At 41.2% G+C, this 21,347-nt stretch overlaps 1 protein-coding gene across 2 annotated transcripts in view; it reads right to left on the reverse strand.

Annotated features, from left to right (window-relative positions):
* Positions 1-20,595, reverse strand: part of LOC146636667 (sodium/potassium/calcium exchanger 2-like) — a 43,334-nt gene extending 22,739 nt beyond the window's left edge. The window contains exons 1-3 of one of the 2 annotated variants that reach the window (XM_085350981.1): positions 19,664-20,595; positions 1,576-1,624; positions 357-465 (exon numbers count right to left, since the gene is read on the reverse strand). In XM_085350981.1, the coding sequence (XP_085207107.1) occupies positions 357-465; positions 1,576-1,624; positions 19,664-20,565 (1,060 nt within the window). In that variant the 5' untranslated portion in view covers positions 20,566-20,595. The remainder of the gene's footprint in view (positions 1-356; positions 466-1,575; positions 1,625-19,663) is intronic. The other variant, XM_085350980.1, reaches the window with a different exon arrangement.
* Positions 20,596-21,347: the final 752 nt, after the last annotated feature.

Below are 21,347 nucleotides of genomic sequence, written 5' to 3' on the forward strand. Positions count from 1 at the left end.
ATACAAACAACACTGTACAAGTACTTTTCAATGTTAACAGTGGAGCTTCTGTGTTTAAAGAAGTACGCGGGGAGCTTGTGAATAGATAAAAGCCAACATTTTCATCATAACACTTATGTTATTCATTGGTTAAGAAAATGTGAGCTCAACAGCACTCTTCCTGTGGAAGGAATTACATGTTTTTAGTTAATCCACTTCTGACACATCTCAAAATACAATTCTAAGAGTTAAAGACAAGAATGAAGACAAGATCCAGGCTCGGTCAATCTGGAAATACACAATGTTGGACAGTTAAAAAAAGAATATCTGTGCTGTATGTCTTTTGTGTTAAAAACTTCTTTTTGTGTGCAGTTTACCTTCACTTAAAGGGTCCAACGTGTGGATCATCAGCTGGAAAATGCTGTTCCGCATCAAGCTGTTGTGCAGCGAGGCAGAACTACCTCCCCTTTGAAGGCGAGGCCGCGCCTGTGAGGGGAGACAAGCGTCAGTCAAATATTCTGCTACTGCTGGGGATGGGAATCTTTCAGTATCCAGTAAATGTCCTTAATGCGAGCACTCCTCTAAAGCCATTTCTAATCCAAGAGTATTGAGCTAAATGTGGGAAAACCACGCTGTTTTGTAGGCTTTTTCATTTTTACATTAGAGGGAAGATCATTCTAGGGACTTGGTGCTTTAACTGTTGTGAAATCCACAGCATTTTAATTACAGAAAGAAGGATTCGTGTCACTGCAATGTTTGTCCATGAGCATATGATGTGCTACCACCTTCAATTAAGCTTCCAGTTGGAATATGATTCCCTAATCCTATTTTACATAAAAAAAAAAAAACCCTAAGCAGAACCTGCAACTGAGTTTAAAAAAAAATCATAAAGTGCTACAGCTTCTTAAAAATATAAGCTTCGTGGGCTTGTCACAGGCATTTACACTTAGTGTGGCATTTTTTTAGTTCCTTTTGCGGAAGAAAAAACCCCCAAAAAAAAACAACCCTCGCCAAGGTCGCTCCAGCAGCCGAGGTGGAACTTGAGAATTGTGGGAAATTAGGCACCGTTGCAGGTGACAGCTGCTTGCTGCGAATGTGTCCACCTTTGGCTCATCAGAGGTGATGCGTAGGCAAAGGAGGTGTCAGGTGCTAATTCACAGCCTCCCATGGGTGTGAGCGGGAGGCAAGGGAGACAAGCGGAACGGCACGACTCGTGTGAGGGTTAGAAAGTTGTAGATTCTCGGTACGACACCAGAGAATGTCCGTCTGCTGTTTTATCTGCTTGCTCTGCATTCGGGATGGAAGCTCTTGTACCTGCTGGAACTGCGTAAGCATTAAAAGTGTTTTTTCAGAATCCAGGCTTCCTCCTCGATTGCCTTTTACATGCTGCACACAAATGCAACTGTTGCAAAGGAAGTGCTTTGGGAAACAGACGGAGCTACTCTCGGCACAGAGGGAGGCTGAGGGTTAGAGATAACAGTGTACATGTCTTCTTCACAGTATGGCGGGAGAAACAGAAGTTGCTCTAATACATCTACACAGAAACAGGGACAAACACAGAAGAAGACGGGGGAGTGTCAATCAGACAGGACCTACCGACAACTTGCCGTCATCCTCTGGCGCCCCAGGACTTGCCTTCTCATCCAACACAAAGAGAAGAGGAAGTATAAAAGGGGGGGAAGAGGAAGAGAAAACAAGACACAGATGTGAAGCAAGCCTCACACAACCACAGAGACAAGACGACGAGACAGTAGAGAAAGACATTACGGCACAGTAACAGTGACGGTGACGACTGACTGTGATGCAAGTGGACAAGACTTGAGGGACAGATTCCTCCCCACTGCTGTGCCTGCCTACTGTGTCAGTCACAAGCTGAGCAGGATTAGAACGTGTCGACTTAAATTTCCTTGAAATACACTCAAATATGTCATTTCGATTTGAGTCATTTAAGTCAAGGCTGTCAACTCGCATCAAAATTTAAGGTGCTTCTTGTTGCTATGTGAAAGTATAGGCGAAGAGTTAAGGTGGCTTGCTATGGCAAAATGGTTGTTTAATACTGAGATTATTAAATGCGGTTACTCGCATGTATTGAACTTTAAAAGCAATTTCTTAAACAAATAAATGTAAAATAAAACGACAACAAAGATGGAGGTGGTGGAGTACACAGTGCTGCCCAATCAGCACTTAAGTAGATAAAAAATGGACATAGCAACCATGATGTCATCCGCAGGCCTGTTGTGAAGCCACAGGCTGACTGTTTTTGCTGTACGGGTCGTTGCGTTTTGTCAAACAAGGAGCAGATCTGACCAAAGAGCCAACTCGTAGGTTAGCGATTTGTGGAACACATGCATCACCCTCCTTTATGACTAATTTTTTTTTTTTTTTTTTTTTACGATACTACAAATTTAACAATCTAGGCTGTAAACTCACCAGGACCGTTTTTACTGTCGCCACAGTCAAATGAAATGAGGAACGTATAGATACACAACCAGACCTCTTTCGTACTCAAACATTAGAAAAAATGTCAATTTATGGCATTTCTGCATTGGCTTCTTACCCAGAAGCTATGCCCATCTTTTATATACATTCTGTGGTCCAGACGAGAGGTATTTTTGGTGCAGACAGACCTCTTATATACGGTTTGACGGACCTAGACACACACACACTCACTCACTCACTCACTCACGGCAAAAGAAAAAAAACGAATAACTTTGCCTCAGTTATTTCGTCGCCATGATTGTTCAGAAATAAGACATCAAAATTAAAACGAAGACATATATTGCATGCACATACTTAGACTATAGCCATAAAAAACTATTAAAATGTTGAGACATGGGTTTACTTGTATAGGTAAAGGTAAGGATCAAGTTAAGTGATTATCTATTGCCTGTAGACTGGAAATCAGAGCTGATAATGGTTTCCAAATAATGTACCAGTTTCAAAGTTTTCCAGTTGTTATGCAAGCTATCTTTAAAGTTGTTTGAGCCCTTTACTGAGGATTAGACAGAAATAGCAAGCTGTCCTGTAATTTAAAAGGGCTCACTAGCATCTTATTAACATGTGGCATCTTTCTTTATACAATCTCTGTGGCAGCTGCTTTAATGTGAGAAGTTGGGCTAACGAGCCTCCAGCCGAAGCTTCGTATTTATAACTTCTGAGACTCTTAAGAGAGTCGCACTGATCAGCTCATCTAACTCTCACCAAGTAATCAAATAAGTGTGTTCTGCCAGTTTTAATGTGAAAAACTTTCGTGCCAAAGAGACTCGAGCCTTTTTAACAATCGCTCGATTTTCCTGCCATCGTTCTCAGCAGGCCTTTTTGGCATGTACAGCAGAGTACTGTAACACAGTTTATTTTTGAAACAAAAGCCTTTCACCAACTGCCTGACAGAACTGTGCTCACTTCATCTCCAAAAATGTGTGCGATATAACAGTCGCTTAAGGCCTCTGTTTCTAACTGCAAGAGAACATGTTCAGATCTTAGAACACCGAGGCTTTGTTTCGCTGCCTACACGGTTTCAAACAGCAGTGTGTAGAAAGAGGCGGCACTGGTGTGCATTGATAAGGTGCAAGATGTACAATGAAAATCAGACGCCAGTTCAGTTTGATCTTGTGAGTTTTTTTTTTTTTTTTTAAAAAGCGGGGTAAACGCACAAATTTCGAGACAGGGCCTGCAAACTTGTCAACACGCTGATTAATTTTCTAAATGACGCTGCATTCAATTAAACTTTTTTTTTTAAAAATCTGCTAACTGTACACGAAGCAGGGGTGGGATGTTAACAGATTTCTTGTTTTTATGAAAAAAGAGCAATAAATTGAGTCACTTTCATTTTGATAATAATACAGAAACTTTTAAACTAATTAAACTGAACATTAAAAAAAAAAAACAAAAAAAAAATGCTGGACTTGTTAGCGTGCTCTATTTATAAGAAAAATCCCCACTGCAGTCCCTGTGAACGTCATTACCCACCACGTCCCACTGTATCCCGCTGTTTCTGTTTAACAGCTCATAATTTACCATATATTAGTTTTGCTGCTGTGCGGCAACTGAACAATTGCAGAAACGAGAGAGCTGAAATTAAACATTTCGCCCCAAAAATTAAGCAGAAGTTGAACTAATCCTGAGATTTTCCACAAAGCTATTCGACTGTAACTCCCTCCGCCCCATCTTCAGGGTAATTCACTGCACCGTCTAGCATAATTATTCTATTTAACTCCCTCAAATTCAAGTTAGGAGGGTTAGGAGAGAGCAGGTGAAGGTGCCAGATAGAGATTATGCCATGGGTCGCTCATTAAGCCAGCGTTAAATATTATGACTAATAATCACATAGGGAGATTAGTATGTTCTCTGGAGTTTTTGTGTTCCCTAATACCCCCGGCTCTGCTTTCCAGCTCTTACGTAATGTCACATCAGGATCATTCTTGGAAGCGGATCAGCAAAGGGAGATAAATGTCCCTCCGCCGCCGTATGCATGTAACACTGCTTTGTGCAGAATTATCGATGAAGGGTGTGACATCCTGCAAAAAATACCTCCACTTTTAACCATGAAGAACGGACTTTCAGAGGAACCTGAGCAGATGTTGCAGGCAGAGCTGGAACTCCTGAATTTCCAATATTAGTGGTGGATTATAGGTTTTCTCATATGCAATCAGAGAGCACAAAAGTGGTCTATTTCTGGAGGAATTTAATTTGCATTTCCTTTATGCTTTGACACCCAAGCCAAATTACACAGGAGAATAATAATAGCTTTTTATACAGTATCGAGTTTTCCAGCGATCGAGTTTGATTAAATCCATCACAGCTGCAGATGATTCTTTATATCTCTATCCTCATTATTACACTCTACATATATTACAAAGTGCGATAACAGTAGAGACATAAAATTTTTCAATTCTTAAGAGCCACTGTCCGTATCATCTCCACTTAATTTCCTCAGATATTATTGTATTCCAGTGGCTAAAATACAGTTATAGTCTTAGCAAAATTTCACATGAGAAACTGAGAGAGTTTTAAAAACTTCTTCCTTTAGCCATGGTTTAAGATACAAATGTTAAAGTCAAGATCTATGGAAAATAATAGCTCTCATATCTATAAATAGTTCGGTTAGAAATTGGAAAATCTCTGACTCTGTCTAACGTTTCCTTAAATATTTTTATTGAATGGTTTAGGAGGTAATCTGCCATAAAAACCCAAAGTATTACAATTGGTACTGAAGATTATCCACCCTCCAAACGCATGCATGTTAGGTAAACTGCTGATTCTAAATTGGTTGTAGGTGTGAATGTGAGTGTGAATGGCCGTCTGTCTGTCTGTCTGTGTTAGCCTAGTGACAGGTGTTCCCGCCTCTCACCCTATGGCAGCTGGGATAGGCTCCACCCCCACCGTGACCCTGAACTGGAAAAACTGAAGAAAACAGATGGCTCGATTATCTATAGACTGTATGGGAGCATCACACATACACTGATACCTGCTAAATAGTGTGATGTATAAATCCTGTTAAATCCAGAACTGAATTTAAAATCCTTCTCCTCACACATACAGTCTTGAATAATCAGGCCCCATCTTATCTTAAAGTCCTCCTAGAACCATATCACTCTAGAGCACTTCACTCTCAGACTGCTCATTTACTTGTGGTTTCTTGGATATTTAAAAGTAGAATAGGAGGGCAGAGCTTTCAGCTCTCAGGCCTCTTATTCTTTCCTTCCTTTTTAACAAAGCATGTAGTCAGGACTGGATCAGGTCACCCCGAATCCTCCCTTAGTTGCGCTCCAATAGGCCTGCAGTGTTTCTTCTCTACCTTTTTTCACTCACTATGTGTTTACTGCTCTGCATGGAATCGTTGGTTATTATTAATCCCCGGCTCCCTGTCTTTTGTCCCGTCTCCCTCCCCTCACCTCCAATCAGTCGTAGCAGTTGGCTGCCCCACCCTGATAGGTCTACTAGAGGTTTCTTCCTGTTAAAAAGGAGTTTATCCTTTCTACTATTGCCAAGTGCTTGCTCATGGCAGGTCATGTGATTGTTGGGGTTTCCTCTATATTATTGTAGGGTCTACACTAGGAAGCGTGTTGAAGCGACATTTGTTGTTTTTTGGAGCTATATAAATAAAATTGTATTAAATAAATTGGAACAATACTAGAATTTTACTCATGACCTGAGAATAGACTTAAATGCTCTGTTAGCACACTTGACTGAATAAGTCTTGTTGTATGATCGATAACTGACATAAAAATCTTCCAAAAGGCATTAACACCACAAACATGGTGCGGTTTAAGGACTCGGCCCAAACAGGCCTTTTACATTTTGATTGCTGTCACGAGCTAAAAGTGATACTAAAGTAAATCTTAGTTTAGCAGTCAAAGCAGAGATGGACATGCTAAAAATAAAGCATATGCAAGTCTGTCTAGACCGCCCAGCTTGCTGAGTGAACTTAAAAAGTGAAATCTTGCACAGCTCCCGGCGATTGCCTGCAAGTACTTAGAAGGCAGCCTGTCTGTCAGAGCATGACAGAACACCCTTTGAGATTTGTCCATCTAGACTCATCGTGTTAGAGCTAAACTGTTGAGCAGCACGACTGAGCAGCATCTCCCTCCCTCCCTCCTTTTCTCTCTCTCTCCCCCATTTTGCTGGGAGACGATAATGATGATCTTCAAGGAATGGAGAGAAAAGATGCACAACAAGTCAAGAAGCCATCCACTTGCTAATTAGTAACCCCTTCATTTTTCTAACAAGCAGAACTAATTACAGGAGCTGCCACGACACTGATTTCCCACAAGGCAATGCTCACCAGGACTAAGCCAAAATTGCCTCCTCTTATCCCCCCTCCCCCCTTCTCATGAACCAATCAGACTGAGACTTTTGGGAGACAAACAGAGTAACAAAAAAAACAAAAGAAACAAAAACGCTGTGTCATTACAGCAAGCGAATGTAATCACCCAAAGCTAGGTTTGATCAGACACAAGTACTTTTTGTCATTCTCCTGATATTATATATGCTTGTTCTAAAGCCACTTTTTTGTGTAACAATATTGGAATAATAATGATCCAAAACATGACTTATTCACGAGATTAAACACTGACTGTGAGAGTCCGATGTAATGTTTTAACTGAATAAATGCGAGAGGTGGACCTCCTGCAAGACTGATCAAGTCTGCGGTTTGTCGTTCCCATCAGATCAGAGCAGGTTTTGATCTGCAGATGGAGAAGAAAACTGATGCAGGTTCTTTGTTTTTAAGACTGATGCACTCTGCTCCAGATTTTCTTTTTTTAATTTTATAAAAAAAAATTTTAAGTTGCACTTCCTGGATGACTCGCAGCCACAATTGAATAAAGTTGAATCCTTTTTCAGTCAGTCTGTGGTGTCGAATGACTTTATTTTACAGGGAGCTGTGGTTCACAACAGGGACAACCAGGAAAAAACTTGGATACTTGTCCAAATTTTGTTGACACATCACTGAAAACACATCGAGCGCAACCTGCAATGCTAGTCAGGGCAGGCAACCTAAGCTATACAGATAACATGCCTTGCTCTGCTGTTGTCATACACAAAAAACAAGCTTCCAACTTTGGGAAGGATCAAGTAGCAGTAGAAAAAAAACCTTAAACATTACAAAGATTTTAGTTGAATGAGTAAATAAACATGCTTGCTCTGTATTGTGGGATAGTTTTGACAGTTAACAAATCTAACCTGCATGGTAGCTAGCTTTGCAGAAAGATGATCGCTAACCACCGGACATCAACTTGTCTGCCATCTTGGATGTGTAATAATCATGGTGACAGCCCCACAGTCTCACGGGCCTTGAGTCTAGCCTACAACCATCTGGCAACCATTGCTCTTAAGGGAAACATTTTTTAAAAAGAGAAGAGACCTCAGATGCTTGTCGTTTGCATGCATATTTTGACTGCCTTTTCAAGTTTCACTACTACTTAACTAGCAGTTAGCAAGTGTTTGCAGACAAGTTGGCATCCTCCATGCAAACTGGAGACTGCTAGTGACCTAAATAATCATAAGGAGGTTATTTGTGGAGTAGTTTTACTCAACAACAAACAACCTAAAGGAACCACCGCCCAACCAGTCAGGGAATTCACATTGTCTTTTCTTGTGACCAGAGGTTGCATCAATGCTCAAGCAATGAGGCAATGAGTGGGACAGGCTGTGTGAACAGCAGGTTTCTGTGCTGATGTGAATGACACCTCGAAGCTTACATGTTTTTAATTTAATCCAGCACATAATCATCTGTGTTTTCTGATGAATCTGTATTATTCCTTTTTAAATTCCTCTTTAGAAGGTCAAAAACCAACAAAGAGTCCATAACTGAGCTCTTTCCAATTTCCTCAGCCCATCTGTGGCACTTCATGCCAAGTCCATCTCTTCCTACTCTTCAAAAAAAAAAAAAAAAAAGTCTTTTTTTTTAATGTCTCATTTCCTCAAACAGTTGGGCAGTGTCTTTTTTTTTAGCAAATATTATTCGAACAGACATAAAGATGGATTTGTTGCAGACTATTTTAAGCAGTGGATTACTGCACATTTGGCACTCTGACTTAAACTGACAGAGTTTGTGGGTTGACTTAAAATAAACTACAGCGACGCTGTTTATGCCGAGCATGCCAAGTAATGCATTGCTGGGAATTACTGATGCTTTTTAATGGTTGCTTTAACCCACAGAGGAAGACACACATTTCTTTTTAGCAGTACAAATATGTGGTGCAGGCACCTCACAGCAAGAAGGTCCCGGGTTAGAAGCCCGGCCGGAGGGAGTCTTTCTGTGTAGAATTTGCATGTTCTCCCTGTGTGGGCTCTCTCCGAGTACTCCGGCTTCCTCCCACAGTCCAGAGGTTAAGTGGAAATTCTAAACGGGCTGTAGGTGTGAGCGGTTCTCTGTATCTCTCTGTGTTAGCCCTGCAAAAGACTGGTGTACCCTATCCATGGAATTTCGTTAGTTAGTTTTAGTCTTATGGGACACTTGGAAATTAATAACAGATTTCTTCATTAGCTGAGGTGTGCTTAATTTTGCATTCGCATTGCAGTCACCGTTGTCAGGATTTCACATCATCTTTTTCCATTAAGGCTCCAACTTTTATTTGATCGCACCTCATCCAAACAATCTTGACTATTGATCTGTTTTGTTGAATTGTCAGCAGACAGTTACCTCCCATCTGACGCAAAGTGCATGCACACACACACAAACACACACAGCGGGGCTTTGTAGAGGAGGTGGAGGCAGAAGTATGCGGAGGAAGCTTCCTCCAGGTCAGTCCATTTGGCCAGCTGACATTTAGTGCAGACAGGGTAATATGCTGATAAGAGCCCCTTTCAGGTCACCTTGGTAAGGCTTGAGTTAAAATGGACTTGGGTTGAAGGGCAGCCACATGCACCATCTGTCTGTGAGTGATGGACATACCAAGTGTCAAACCTCTTAAATAAGAACAGCGGAGGAGAACCTTTCAGCGGATTCACGGAGCCCCAGAGCATTTTCTAATTAGCTCATTAGAGACTGTCTGATTGCAATCACTTCAATTTTAAGAGTTTACTCTCTTAGATTTAGTTTTAAACTGTCTCTGCGGTTATCCGTGCGATGTCAGGTCTGTGCGCAGCTGTGAGATCTATACGGGAGCGCTGTGTGTGGCGCAGACATCATCAGTCTGGATTTCACAAATTACGGGTATTACATGAACCACAACTCAGAGCTGATGTAATGTTCAGCTGCTGCAGCTTAGCGGTCCTGATGCTGAGGGTCAAAAATCTCCATAAGGAAGGAGCCGAGTGCGTAAGTCTCGCCAGTCTTCGGCCACCTCCCACCATATGTGCCATTTCCTTCTCGCTGGGGGCGTGTGTGTCAGTCATTTCATACACCCCTGAGGCAGGCATCTGGATGCCCTTCACATGATGCTTTTACAGTGCAGTTACATTATTTAATCGACCCCACTTTAAAAATAGCCCTTGATCAATAAAGGCTTTGAATTTCTTGCAAGCTTCAACGGTTCACCTTCAGGTTCTCCCTTGGGGAAAAAAAAAACAAAAAAAAAATAAACACACACACACACACACACACACACACACACACACACACACGCACACACACACGCACACACACGCACGCTCTCGTATGACATTTTCAAGAACTGTTTTACCTCTATCAGAATCCTGCAGTACTAAATGTGGAAATCCCTCGACTTTTATGACCTTGAGTCACCACAGCAAGATTCAGAAAGAACCCCATCATTGTGTGATAGTGAGTTTTAGAGCACAAACCCTACAGTATGAACTCAGAACAGTTCATATCATATGTGATGATCCGATACCTGCTAGCCCACAGAGCTAAAATTACCCCAAGGTCTACAAACAAATGCGCAAAGAAGTGGCCTCCAATAAAGACAGCTTTAAGGCTGGAGCCAGAGCTGTTCAGACTGTCTAGGTCACATCAGAATACAAACTCATTAAGCTTTAAAGACAAACAGCCTCATGTTACACTCCTCTGTGTTGGCCATTAAATAAAGCAGCATTCAACAATCAGACACTTTGTGTCTCTGCCAATTCTCCACCGCTGAATCAAAGGTCCCATGTTCTGAAAATTCATTTTAGCATTTTTATTTTAAGCTTGGAGATTTAAAAGGAAGAGAAAATATAAGGTTGTCTAAAACCTCTATTGCTCTAGTGCCCCACCAATTACACATCGAAAGGGGAAACTTTACATTATTTTCCACCTCTCACCGCCCGCTACGTCAAAAAGCGTTTGCCAGAGCTGCTTCTCGTTTAAAGTCCATCTGTAAAGGGTCTCAGCTACAACCAAAGCATGCAACACGTCCTGTTGTCAGCTGCAAGAGCAGACACAACACTATTCAGTTGTCCCTTTTAACCCATTTTTTTGATGGCAACATCCCAACAACTAAAGGAAAGCCTCCTCCCCTGTATGCCACTGCAATCCGACAACAAACCAAGGATTAAATAGTGAAAACACCTCATGAAACTTAAATCGCAGTTGTAGGCAATTTCCATAGCCAATGCTCTTCTAAAAATTATGGTTTGTTTTTAAATGCAATGCCACCTGACAAAATCACGATAAATCTGAGCTAAAGCCAACAGCTGTGCTGTCATTTCATGTACATTTACTCAGAGAGTTGGCTAAAAGCAACAATTTATCTTCGCTCAAGCACTTTTTCACATCCAAACAGCAGCTATACTGGTTCATCTGCTCAGCAGGATTTAACTCTACAGACACTGAAAAAGCCAGTCTGGATCAAAGCTAATAGAAAAAACCCCAGGAGCATAAAAGCTTGGTGGAATAAAAAGTCTGTGGTGGCACTTTGAAATTTGAAAGACACCTTTTGGGGCCATGTGAGCTTCATATAAACTTGTTCAAAAGGGGTAAAATATTGAAATTTTAAAGGAACCTATTCAAAAAGCCATCAGTGAGGGAAACCACTGTAATGTTATGGCATTTCTTTCAAAAATGAATAAAAGGAGATGTTTTTACTCACTTAAACCCTTAAAGCATGTGAGTCTGGTAACCTCACCCTTTAAGCAGATCGCACTTGGGTTGCTCTTGATGGTAAAGCTAACACCAGTGGACTTTAACAAGAACGCCAAGCTAAAGGGATTTTGGAGTCTAAAATAATAAAAGACAAAGTCCATCACTCCAGTCACTAATATTCAAGTATGCAGAAGAGACGGTGCTGTCCATGGTGCTGCACAAAGCACAGAGACATAACACATAACGAGTCTTTAAATTGACTTGCGGAGATTCAAAACCTGAGATCTCGGGCTTTACCGCATGAGTGAAGTCAGAGTGATGAACGAGACAAATGAAAGTGACAGGTGCAGTGGCAACTGGCCGCAGCAAGCACTGCATTGTTTACAGATTTCTCGCATACTCACCAACGTTCTAATAAATGTGACTTTTCAGTGCCCCAGACAAACTCTCCACCTGCTCCTCATTATCAAAATGGCCAGATTAGTTTTCTGTGAGTCAGCTAATGGATTAATCAACTAATTTTATGCGCTATATGGGAACAAACGGAGTCTCATGTAACTGGCTGCGTCGGAGTGTAGGGAGAAAATTGCAGTTTAATTACATAAGTGGTCTCTTTAGGTTAAAGCTGAATTGATGTACGCATCACAGGGTGAGATAAGGTAGTCCTAAAGGAGATTTATGTGCATAAATTAACTTGGAAGTGTTTGGTATCAAGGGCCATGTGCGCATTTCTTTTTGCTTTGTGAAGATCCTGGAAACGGCCCAAATCGTAACAGCTCCACGGATGGTAAAAATGATAAGCTTCAATGTTTTGTTTTGGGGGTTTTTTAAATTGCTCTAAGCACACCAGTTTATGCATTTGAATACTGCACAGACAAAATACTGCGAGACGAGGTCACCTTCAAATCATTACCGGCACTGGGGAGGCAGCAAAGAGCCACTGTCCACTCTGATAAGAAAGAAGGGGGAACCCACAATTGATTATTCAGAGCGACATAAAAAAGGAGTCATAGAAACCTGTGGTGTTAATAAAAACTTCAGCTAGTACAATTATAATCACTGAATGCAAATGAATTGAATGTGAACAAAAGCAGAGCTCTAGCAGGGAAGTACGACACAGCCAAGACAGCTTGAAGAAACTAAACAGCCCTCCACTCAAGCCTGTAAAAGTTGACACTGTATGTTTTGATCACTCCATTACTCTCTTTTGAACCTTTGTTTTCTTCCCACCTCTATTGACTTGTCTAACAGGCCAACAACAAGGTAAAACCTCCAAAACAGGAAAACTAATTACTGGCTCGACAGTAGCGCTCAGCCCTTCCTCCCTCCTCAGACAATGAGCCACAGCTGGAACGGATGATAAAACTTGGACTCCTCATCGTCATGGTGAGATCAAAGTTGCAGGCTTTCTATTTTTAAATTATTGGACTCTGGCTCCGTTGTTGCTTGCTGCGCACTTGTCTCTCTCTCTCTCTGCATCTATTTCTATACTGTATGTGCTCACAAAGATGTGTCCATATTACTGTAAAATGGCACGAACGGATGGAAAAAACACAGAAAACTAACCTTTCTTTAAAAAAAATAAATAAAAGGATATGAAAAGATTGATGAGTCATCATGCTAAACAATGCTCAGGTATTAGTTGTAGGGTTTTTCTACTAACCATTATGTGAGCATCTCTAACCTTGGGCCTGAAATGAACACACAGAAAGATTATTGACTCCGTCGGCACCTCTTTTTCATTTTGCTCAAAAGCAAGGTCCTTTCTACAACTTTGCTTTTAAAGGATAAAACCATAAATCTCACTACTTTCAAAGAAGTACACCACCGTGCAGCCGAAGGACAGAGATGAGACGCCCAATCCTCTAGAATCTCGCTGTACACTGGAAAGTGGGGTTAATGTTTCCTGCGTTTTTGCACAAAACACGCTCTAATTAAAATGCGCATTTCAAGAGGATTTCCCAGAAATTAGCCTGGCAACTCACTTTTATTATCCTTTCGAGCCTAAAATAGCAATATGAAACAGATGTAGTTTATAATTTATGCTCAGCAGTGTCCATCTGGACTTTGCTAAAAAGGAATGTGCAGCCCGTCATGACGGTAGATAATCCCACGGATGCGTAATACGAGGCAAAGAGTTCTCGCAGTGCGGTGTGGGAAGAAAAGCAGCACAGCAAGCAGCCATGCAACAACTGGTTTTCATGTGTGAATATACTGAAGGCGCAGAGCGTCATCGGCATGTGCAGCACTGGTGCCCGAATGTCCAAATCCACGGGGAGGAAAGCAGTCTGCTCTCTGCACAGAACATGCTTTGTAACCGATCTTTTGAAGCACGTCCTGATGGAAGATCTTGCCTCCGTGACGCTATTTATAGCTTGGTAATGCATCAGAGGTCGCACCTTCCATCTCAGCAGTAGCAACAACTGCATCGATACACACCGGCTCATCTGACACTGATGATAGCAGGAATCTAATAGTACGGTCGAATGCAGATTCTGACTTTGACTCCAGTCTGCAGGGTCTGGTCGAGTATCTCAATTCTGCTGTGACACTTTTTATTGTGCTTGATTGTTGACAGCCTTCTGTTACTTATCTCTCATTTCACGATCTCTGCTGTTGTGTTTAGTGGAATAGCATGATGCAGTACACTGTACAAGGACATTAACCATTTAATTTCTTTAACGTGACTTCACCACATTCATCCAGAAATGCCGTGTCTTTCATAAAACCATCATGCGCAAAGTGTCGGGTAATCGGATCTGCCTGAGCCAATATTTTCAAAAGCAGCCTTTCAGTTCATCAGCTGAAACAATGTGAGAGGTCACAGGATAATGTGATAGCAATAGGCCTGGGTTAGCCAGGCAAGGTGATCCAGAGGAGGCAGTCAGGATGATGGCCTCCAGATGACAAAAGACCCTTTTTGGTCCGTGTTCAGCCAGATTAGGTTCTTTAAATAGTTACTTTTTTATAGTGTGGTTAGGATGCCAGCATTGATTGGCTTGGCTTACTGGGCTGTTGGACAAATGATTGCTGTGGTGGGACACCATCAGCATGCCAATCCAACTCTACTACACACGTATCTGCTGTTTTTGCAGTAAAAAAATAGCCAAAGTTAAGAGCAGCACTTATCTATCTTGCAGTGGCATGACGATCCAAGCTTGTGAGGCTAAAGACAGACCTACTATTTCTACTGCGACCTCGAACTGTGTCTGTACAGTCTGCCCATTAAGGATTTACTGGATGTGTGGGTGACAAGCATTTAGATGGGGTGGAAAATTAATCAAGCACTGGGTGGCCTCCTTTGGCCCCAGTGCACATACTAAGTGACCCAGCATTTTGCAATCAAACTGTACACAGGCTTGAGTTGACTCTGTCACATAAAGTCACTTAATTCAGGACCACATTAAGTAGATTCACTATAAGAAAACAGATGAAAGTTAACAGCAGTGTTACAGTAAAGTGGCCCATCTTTGACCCACAAACCATCATAGCTAAGGGCGCAGATATGCACAACGCTGAAGTCACCTTTCATCACCATCCTGAGAAGTTTAGCTTAAGGCATACAGCACATGTCAAAACAACAGTGGCACACAACATATACTGAAAGCAAACACATATTCTGCAATACTTTTAGAGACAGAGAACTGACACTATGAAATCAGTATTTCAAAATAATCATTTCTATAAATTTAAAGGATACCACGAGTCAAACTCCATTTGGAACTGGTTAGAGAATACACATTTTTCCGTAAGGCAAAAACAAAATTTATACAACTCTCATGAGCATTATCTCTAGAGACAACCTTTATTTTTCCAACACAACCTGAACTCTAAGGAAAGCTTACACATTATTTCTTTAAGAATAAGGAATAAGGAATAGTTCTCTTTCTTAAAGGACATTTTAAAGCAATTTTTTGGGTGTTGGCTGCCTTTTAATCTTTTCTCTGTCAAGATGATCCAACACTGCTTCAATAAGGCTGAGGTCCAGGCTATGGGGAGGCCAATCCATGACTTACACTTTCCACTTTGTGTTTTTCCAATTGAGGTATGCTTCTACTGCAGTGGCAGTGTGTTTAGGATCGATGCTATGCTGAAAAATTACGATATTTCTAATCAAATGCTTTCCAGGTGATATTGCCTAATGGGTCAAAATCTGATGCTACTTTTCAACTGGGATAACAGCCCCAACAAATTTGTCAGGTCCTTGCCGGATATTTTTCCTAAGCACATGAATTTCCGCTATTGTTAATCTGCTGTACATATCTTTTTAGTCCTGCCACGTATGCTGCCATGATTCATAGGTCAGTGTAAGTATTAATGTTGTCTTAAAAAACATTCTTCTGAAAACTGCCAGGTAGAAGGACTGGACTGAAAATGAGCTAAAATCTGAATAAAGACTTTGAAAGACACTTCAGAAAGCCTGGAGAGATACTGGTTAAGATTCATCCCATATGAAGAAATTAAATATTTCTTATTATCTATTTTGAAATCCTTACTGCAAAATTTCAACAATAACAACAATAATAGCAGTAAATAACGTTCAACTTTAGTGTCATCTCTACCATCTAAACCCCAAAGACACACTGTAATATTAAACAGAAATAAGAAGAATAAAACTCATTAACAGCAGGTAAGGATTATACCACAGAAGTTAATATGGCCTTAAGGTAGCAACCCAACTCTGTGGGCAAGTGTACTTATTGTGAGATTAAGCAACAGCTAATTACTCACTAGGTAAACAGAAGTACTAGCTACCATCAGGAAATGAAAAGGTAAATGCTTCCTTCCAATATCTGCTTGTTTCAAAGTTGTGGCCATGTGGTCTTACAATGTGTGTTACTAAGCTTTTACATCACTTATTCCAATAAATTGTTTAAGCATTGCCTTTTATAACACCAGATATATTTGAAAGGGATCACTAAAATAAACTGAGCTTCCTTAGCACCCATTAGCTTTCCAGGCTACTTTGAAAACTTAGCAAAGTTAGCGACATGCAGTACTGTAAGCTTAGCTGTAAATTTAGCTGGTGCTGTCTCTTGTGCAATGATGGAGAGAAAGCAGGAGCTAAAATTACAGCTATGTTAGCAATATAAACTTAAAGGATGAGCATGCTATGTCAAACTGCCATAACTTATCATATCAGTTGCACCTAACTAGTCTGATGTTACCCAAAGAACGTTAATGCTAAATGCTAATGTTCTGCTAGTAGTCACATAAACTTGAAAACATTCTTTAAGATTCATATTTTGGGAGTGAATGCATCCATTCACTTGTGCTAGCAGAGTTTATTTTCCACCTCCAAGTAATTCATTCATTGCCTGGTAAATAAGATTGAACTAAACTTCAAGTGCAGCCAAGATTAGCCTGCTGGAAGGAGTGTGAAACCCTTCATATGTTTTCACTCCCCAAACAACGTGAAGCCTTGAACTTGTTAAAATTCAAAGGTGCTGCTCTCCTATTTTACTGCATGTCCAGGTCGGGGTAAGTGCTGACCATTCATAGTTGTGCAAATTGGATTAAGAGATTATAGAAAATTGCACAAACTGATGATAAAACAACTGTACGCATATAACTTTCAGTAGCCTGTGCGTGGCTGTGGCAGTTCTCTTATTGTCATACTAAAAATGTTAAATCTAGGCCCACGGGATTAAATAAAAAAGAAGAAAGGAGAAAAAAAGTTTGACACCTCTGATTTGTCCAGTGATCGAAAAGCCAACAAAGCTCTCACCGGTTAACTTTCTGCCTGGAAGCTAAAGCATTACTTTCTGTGAAAATACGAGAAACAAAGTCATCTATTTTTATGTTACTGGGAGCAGAATAAACAAGACACACAAAAGAAACCCTTTGTGACAGAAACAAAAAAAAAAGAAAAAAAAAAAAAAGAGCAAGAACGTGGTACAAGCAGTTATGTAATGTGATGAAAGGTAGCAGTCACAGATGGTACAAAACTCACGGATGACTTCTAAATGCAGAACACCAAGCTGGGGGTTCACGTCAAACTCAGGATCTAATATTTCATAGCACTTACGGCATACATGCAGGATTAAACGGCTAGCTGCCAATTATCTTACCAAGCAACCCTCACATATCACAGCACAACATTTCTCTCCTGTTTAACAGTAACACAAAAGTGACACCCCAATCTCTTAAAGAACCAAATAATCTCAGGGAAGCCCCCCCTTTGTTAAACCATGTGTTTTACTCAAGGACATGGGACATAACTATACAGCCCAGCGTCCCTTCCATTGCAAGACTGCACCGCACCGCTGTATGGAGGATTAGGAACACCTTTGAACACATCCACAACAATGAACAGATTTAAGGGCTACTCAGTTCATCACAAAAAAAGCAAAAATAAGACTCAGTTTTATCTTGCCTAACATTTTTATGACTCATCGTACCATCCATCGCTCACGTATGAACTTGAGCATACACACATACACACGCGCGCCTGCTCGTATCAATTAATTCTCAAAATAACACTCGTGCCTTGAAATACACACGTCCCGAAAGTGTCAAAGCTTGATTAAACAAGGGTGTTTAGATGATTATGTTCTAATAATATTTGTGCCTTTGCAGTTCTATTAACCCTGTCGACCCAGACTGCAAAACAAAAAGAGGTCAACAGACAGCCTATATAAGTAATTATTTAATAATAATAATATTGGCATTTTTCACACATTTTGCTTCCTTCATAAGGGCGGATGCTGAGACTTGCAGCGTCGTATCGCTGTCCTCAATATAAGAGAGAGGAAAAAGCTCAGTTTGTTGTAAGGAATGCTGAGATGATGAAGGGTTTTAATCGAATCATCTGTCTTGCTCCCATTTTTTTCTCCCCTCTGTTAGAAGTTGCTTTAACGACAGACACAACACACGCGCAAGCTTCTCTGAGCCAAAGTTCCCAGAATCCATTGCAATTCAAGGTCAACTGACTCTTTTTCTGGCACTTGGCAAGCGCAGTTTTTTTTCTTGTGCATTATATGAAAACAATACAGCTTAAACAGCACACAGGTGCAAAAGGTAACTGCTTACATGAAGTGGGTGAATTTAAACAAAAAAAGAAAAGAACAGATCAGTTTAAGTGTTTAAGTTTTTGAACAGCAGACAGGTGCTACCGACTTCGAGAGTTTTTCCCTCAGCATTGTGTAACCTGCTGTTTAAATATCACTTATGTACTTAGAATAAATCCCGATTTAGTGAAAGCTTTACAATGCATCCTTCTCCAAATTTCATTTCCATCTCATGTCACAAAGAAATCTAAATTCATCCGGATAATCTCTACACAAGTATCAAATTGCAGTGCGGTGTCTTTTGCCCTCAAGTGTCATTGGTGGGGGGGGTGAAAGTGAAATGAAGCAACACAGCGATTTTGACTGTTTTTATCCGGGAAGTATTTGATGTTTAAGCCTTCAAGCGAGGAAGGAAAAGAAAAAAAAAGAATTCCACTTAAGAGTAAATGTGAAGACACTCGCACAGGGTTGCCGTGCCAATTCTGAAGCCATTTACTTGGCGTGGTTTACCTCATCAAGCTGCGTGCGTTTGTGCGCTTCACGTGACAGTTTGGTTTTTTATGTGAGAAATCTTTAACTGCAGGAGAAAAAAAAGAAAGAAAGAAAGAAAGAAAGAAAGAAAGAAAGAAAGAAAATCGCTCCTGAGATTTTCCAAAGCATTTGGTTGTCAGACTGGGAAACAATTTGTAGAGCTTAACCCAGAATTACACATTTGATTCTGTTTTATTAATCCCACAGTGGAATACAGTATGCCAGCCCTGCACAGCAGCGACGAGTGAATCATACTGATGTACAATCAGTTTAGCAGTTGAAAGTGCTCCATCCTCAACGCCCACAGAGTTTTGATTATTTTTGAAATAATGAGCGTGTGCGATGGAAGACAGTAAAGCATATGTTTGGCATCACCAGTCACATGCTGGAAGATCTAAGAGATAAGTGAGGAGACAATGGTTCTATTTGAGAGAAAGGCGTTAGATACATATCATTTTAAAGCATGTCTCCACAGACAATTTAGGTTTGGGTTATCAGAGCAAGTCTGACTTTATTAGAGTAGCATCTAAAGCTGCGTGGAATGACTGAAAGGGATGAATGTGCCCATACCAGAGGAGACATCCGAGGTCATTTCTAGCAGCCAAAAATACTAAAACTAACGTCTGCACACCTACTTTAACTTCTTTATTGTTTGAAACTATCATTTCAACTCACCTTGGGTTGTACCTCTACTTCTACCACTTGGTTCTTGTTCATGCAATCTTTGACAAATCCTTCGACATTGCTGTTGAACTTCATGAAGATCACATAGGCGGCGTAGCCCGTGAGCAGCGTGATACTTTCCCACATGGAGATGACGTTATCCAGGAAGAAGATGATGAGCAAGATCAGATCCAGGATATAGAAGGATACGTCACGGAAGAGCGGCCACCAAGTCAAGTTGAGGATCTCCTTGGAGAAGATTGCGCACATCCCAATGACAAAGAGGATGTTGAAGACGGCCGAGCCCACGATGGTCCCGATGCCCACATTGCTGTGCGAGATGAAAACGCCAATGACGGAGGTGAAGAGTTCTGGAGCTGATCCTCCCGCAGCCATGAAGGTGGCGCCCGCAACGTCATCGGAAATGGTCAGCTTTTCTGTGATGACTGTCAGCGCCGGGACAAAGAACTCGTCGCACACGATGGCTAACGCGATGAACATGTAGATCATGCCAAACATGTGGAGGACCACTGCTCCTTGGCGCCTCTGGGAGAGGGTAAAAATGTCTGGTGGGTACTCCCCCTGGCTGTCGTTGCTATCTGCTGTAGATTTCATGGCTATTGGCATGTCAGCTGACACGTTGGGGTCTCTCTGGTGTTGGGTAAAAAGTAGGGTCCTGTGTGGGGCCGACTGATGGAGACTCTCCTGGGGGAGCACTGGCTCGCTGACACCTCCTGAGTTCCAGGCAAAGGCACTGTAGGAGACAGCACTTAAGGCCACCAGACTGAAGGCCAACCCCAAGATTCGTGTGGGCCTGAACTTTTTCCTCAGACACCGACGGCCCAGCTGCTTACAGGCAGGACCCAATATGGGTCTTGGCTCTGGAGAATCCATGCAGGGTTGATCTGACCCCATGTCTATGCAGCTTTTGGTGTCCTCTCTCTCAATAGGTGCGCAGAAGAGGGGAGAGTGGCGGAGCAAGTTTCACCGGAGACAACGCATCATGTCGTGTTTGGTTTCAAACTAACTGAATTGACAGTAGGTGTTTCCCAGGGTCTGGTTTGCCAAATGATGTCGTCATATTCGCCTCTGATGGACAGAACAAGGAAGAAAAACAAATGAATACCGAGTGAGGGAAATTGAAGAGGTGATTTTGATATTTTACACAAGGTTTATTTGGTTGGTTATTAGTGGTCCTAAAAATCTAAGATAGAATGATTACAAATTATTAATTTGTAATCATTCTATCATAGTCAAACTAAACACACTAACATTAAACAACCAGTAAATCAGTGTCACTGTGGAAGACTCCACTATAAACCCACTCCCCAAAAAACATCAGGCTAGAAGGAGACATGTAGCAAACAAGATCCAAGAATTAGAGCCATGCACGTGCGGCTTACTCTGCTTAAAGCATTTTTAATACATATGACACGGACACTGTTTTGAACTGTTTCCATCTGAGAGGATGGAGGCAAGCAGTTAAACAAAGACGCATATTAAGGAAAAATACATGCAGAATTCACATGATCTGAAGTCTGAACATTTGCACGCAAATCCACCATGACTTTGTCATTTTTGGCCTCACAGCGGAACACCATAAGCCCCCCTACTACCGAGTGTATTTCTGAATCAACAGCACTCCACGTTTCCAAGTAAACCAATTCAAACCACAAGATATGCGAGCAGAGAGAAAA

Source organism: Diplotaxodon limnothrissa, linkage group LG3, assembly GCF_057381915.1.
Source record: "Diplotaxodon limnothrissa isolate DT_005_m linkage group LG3, D_limnothrissa_male_GT1.1, whole genome shotgun sequence".
Classification (NCBI taxonomy): domain Eukaryota; kingdom Metazoa; phylum Chordata; class Actinopteri; order Cichliformes; family Cichlidae; genus Diplotaxodon; species Diplotaxodon limnothrissa.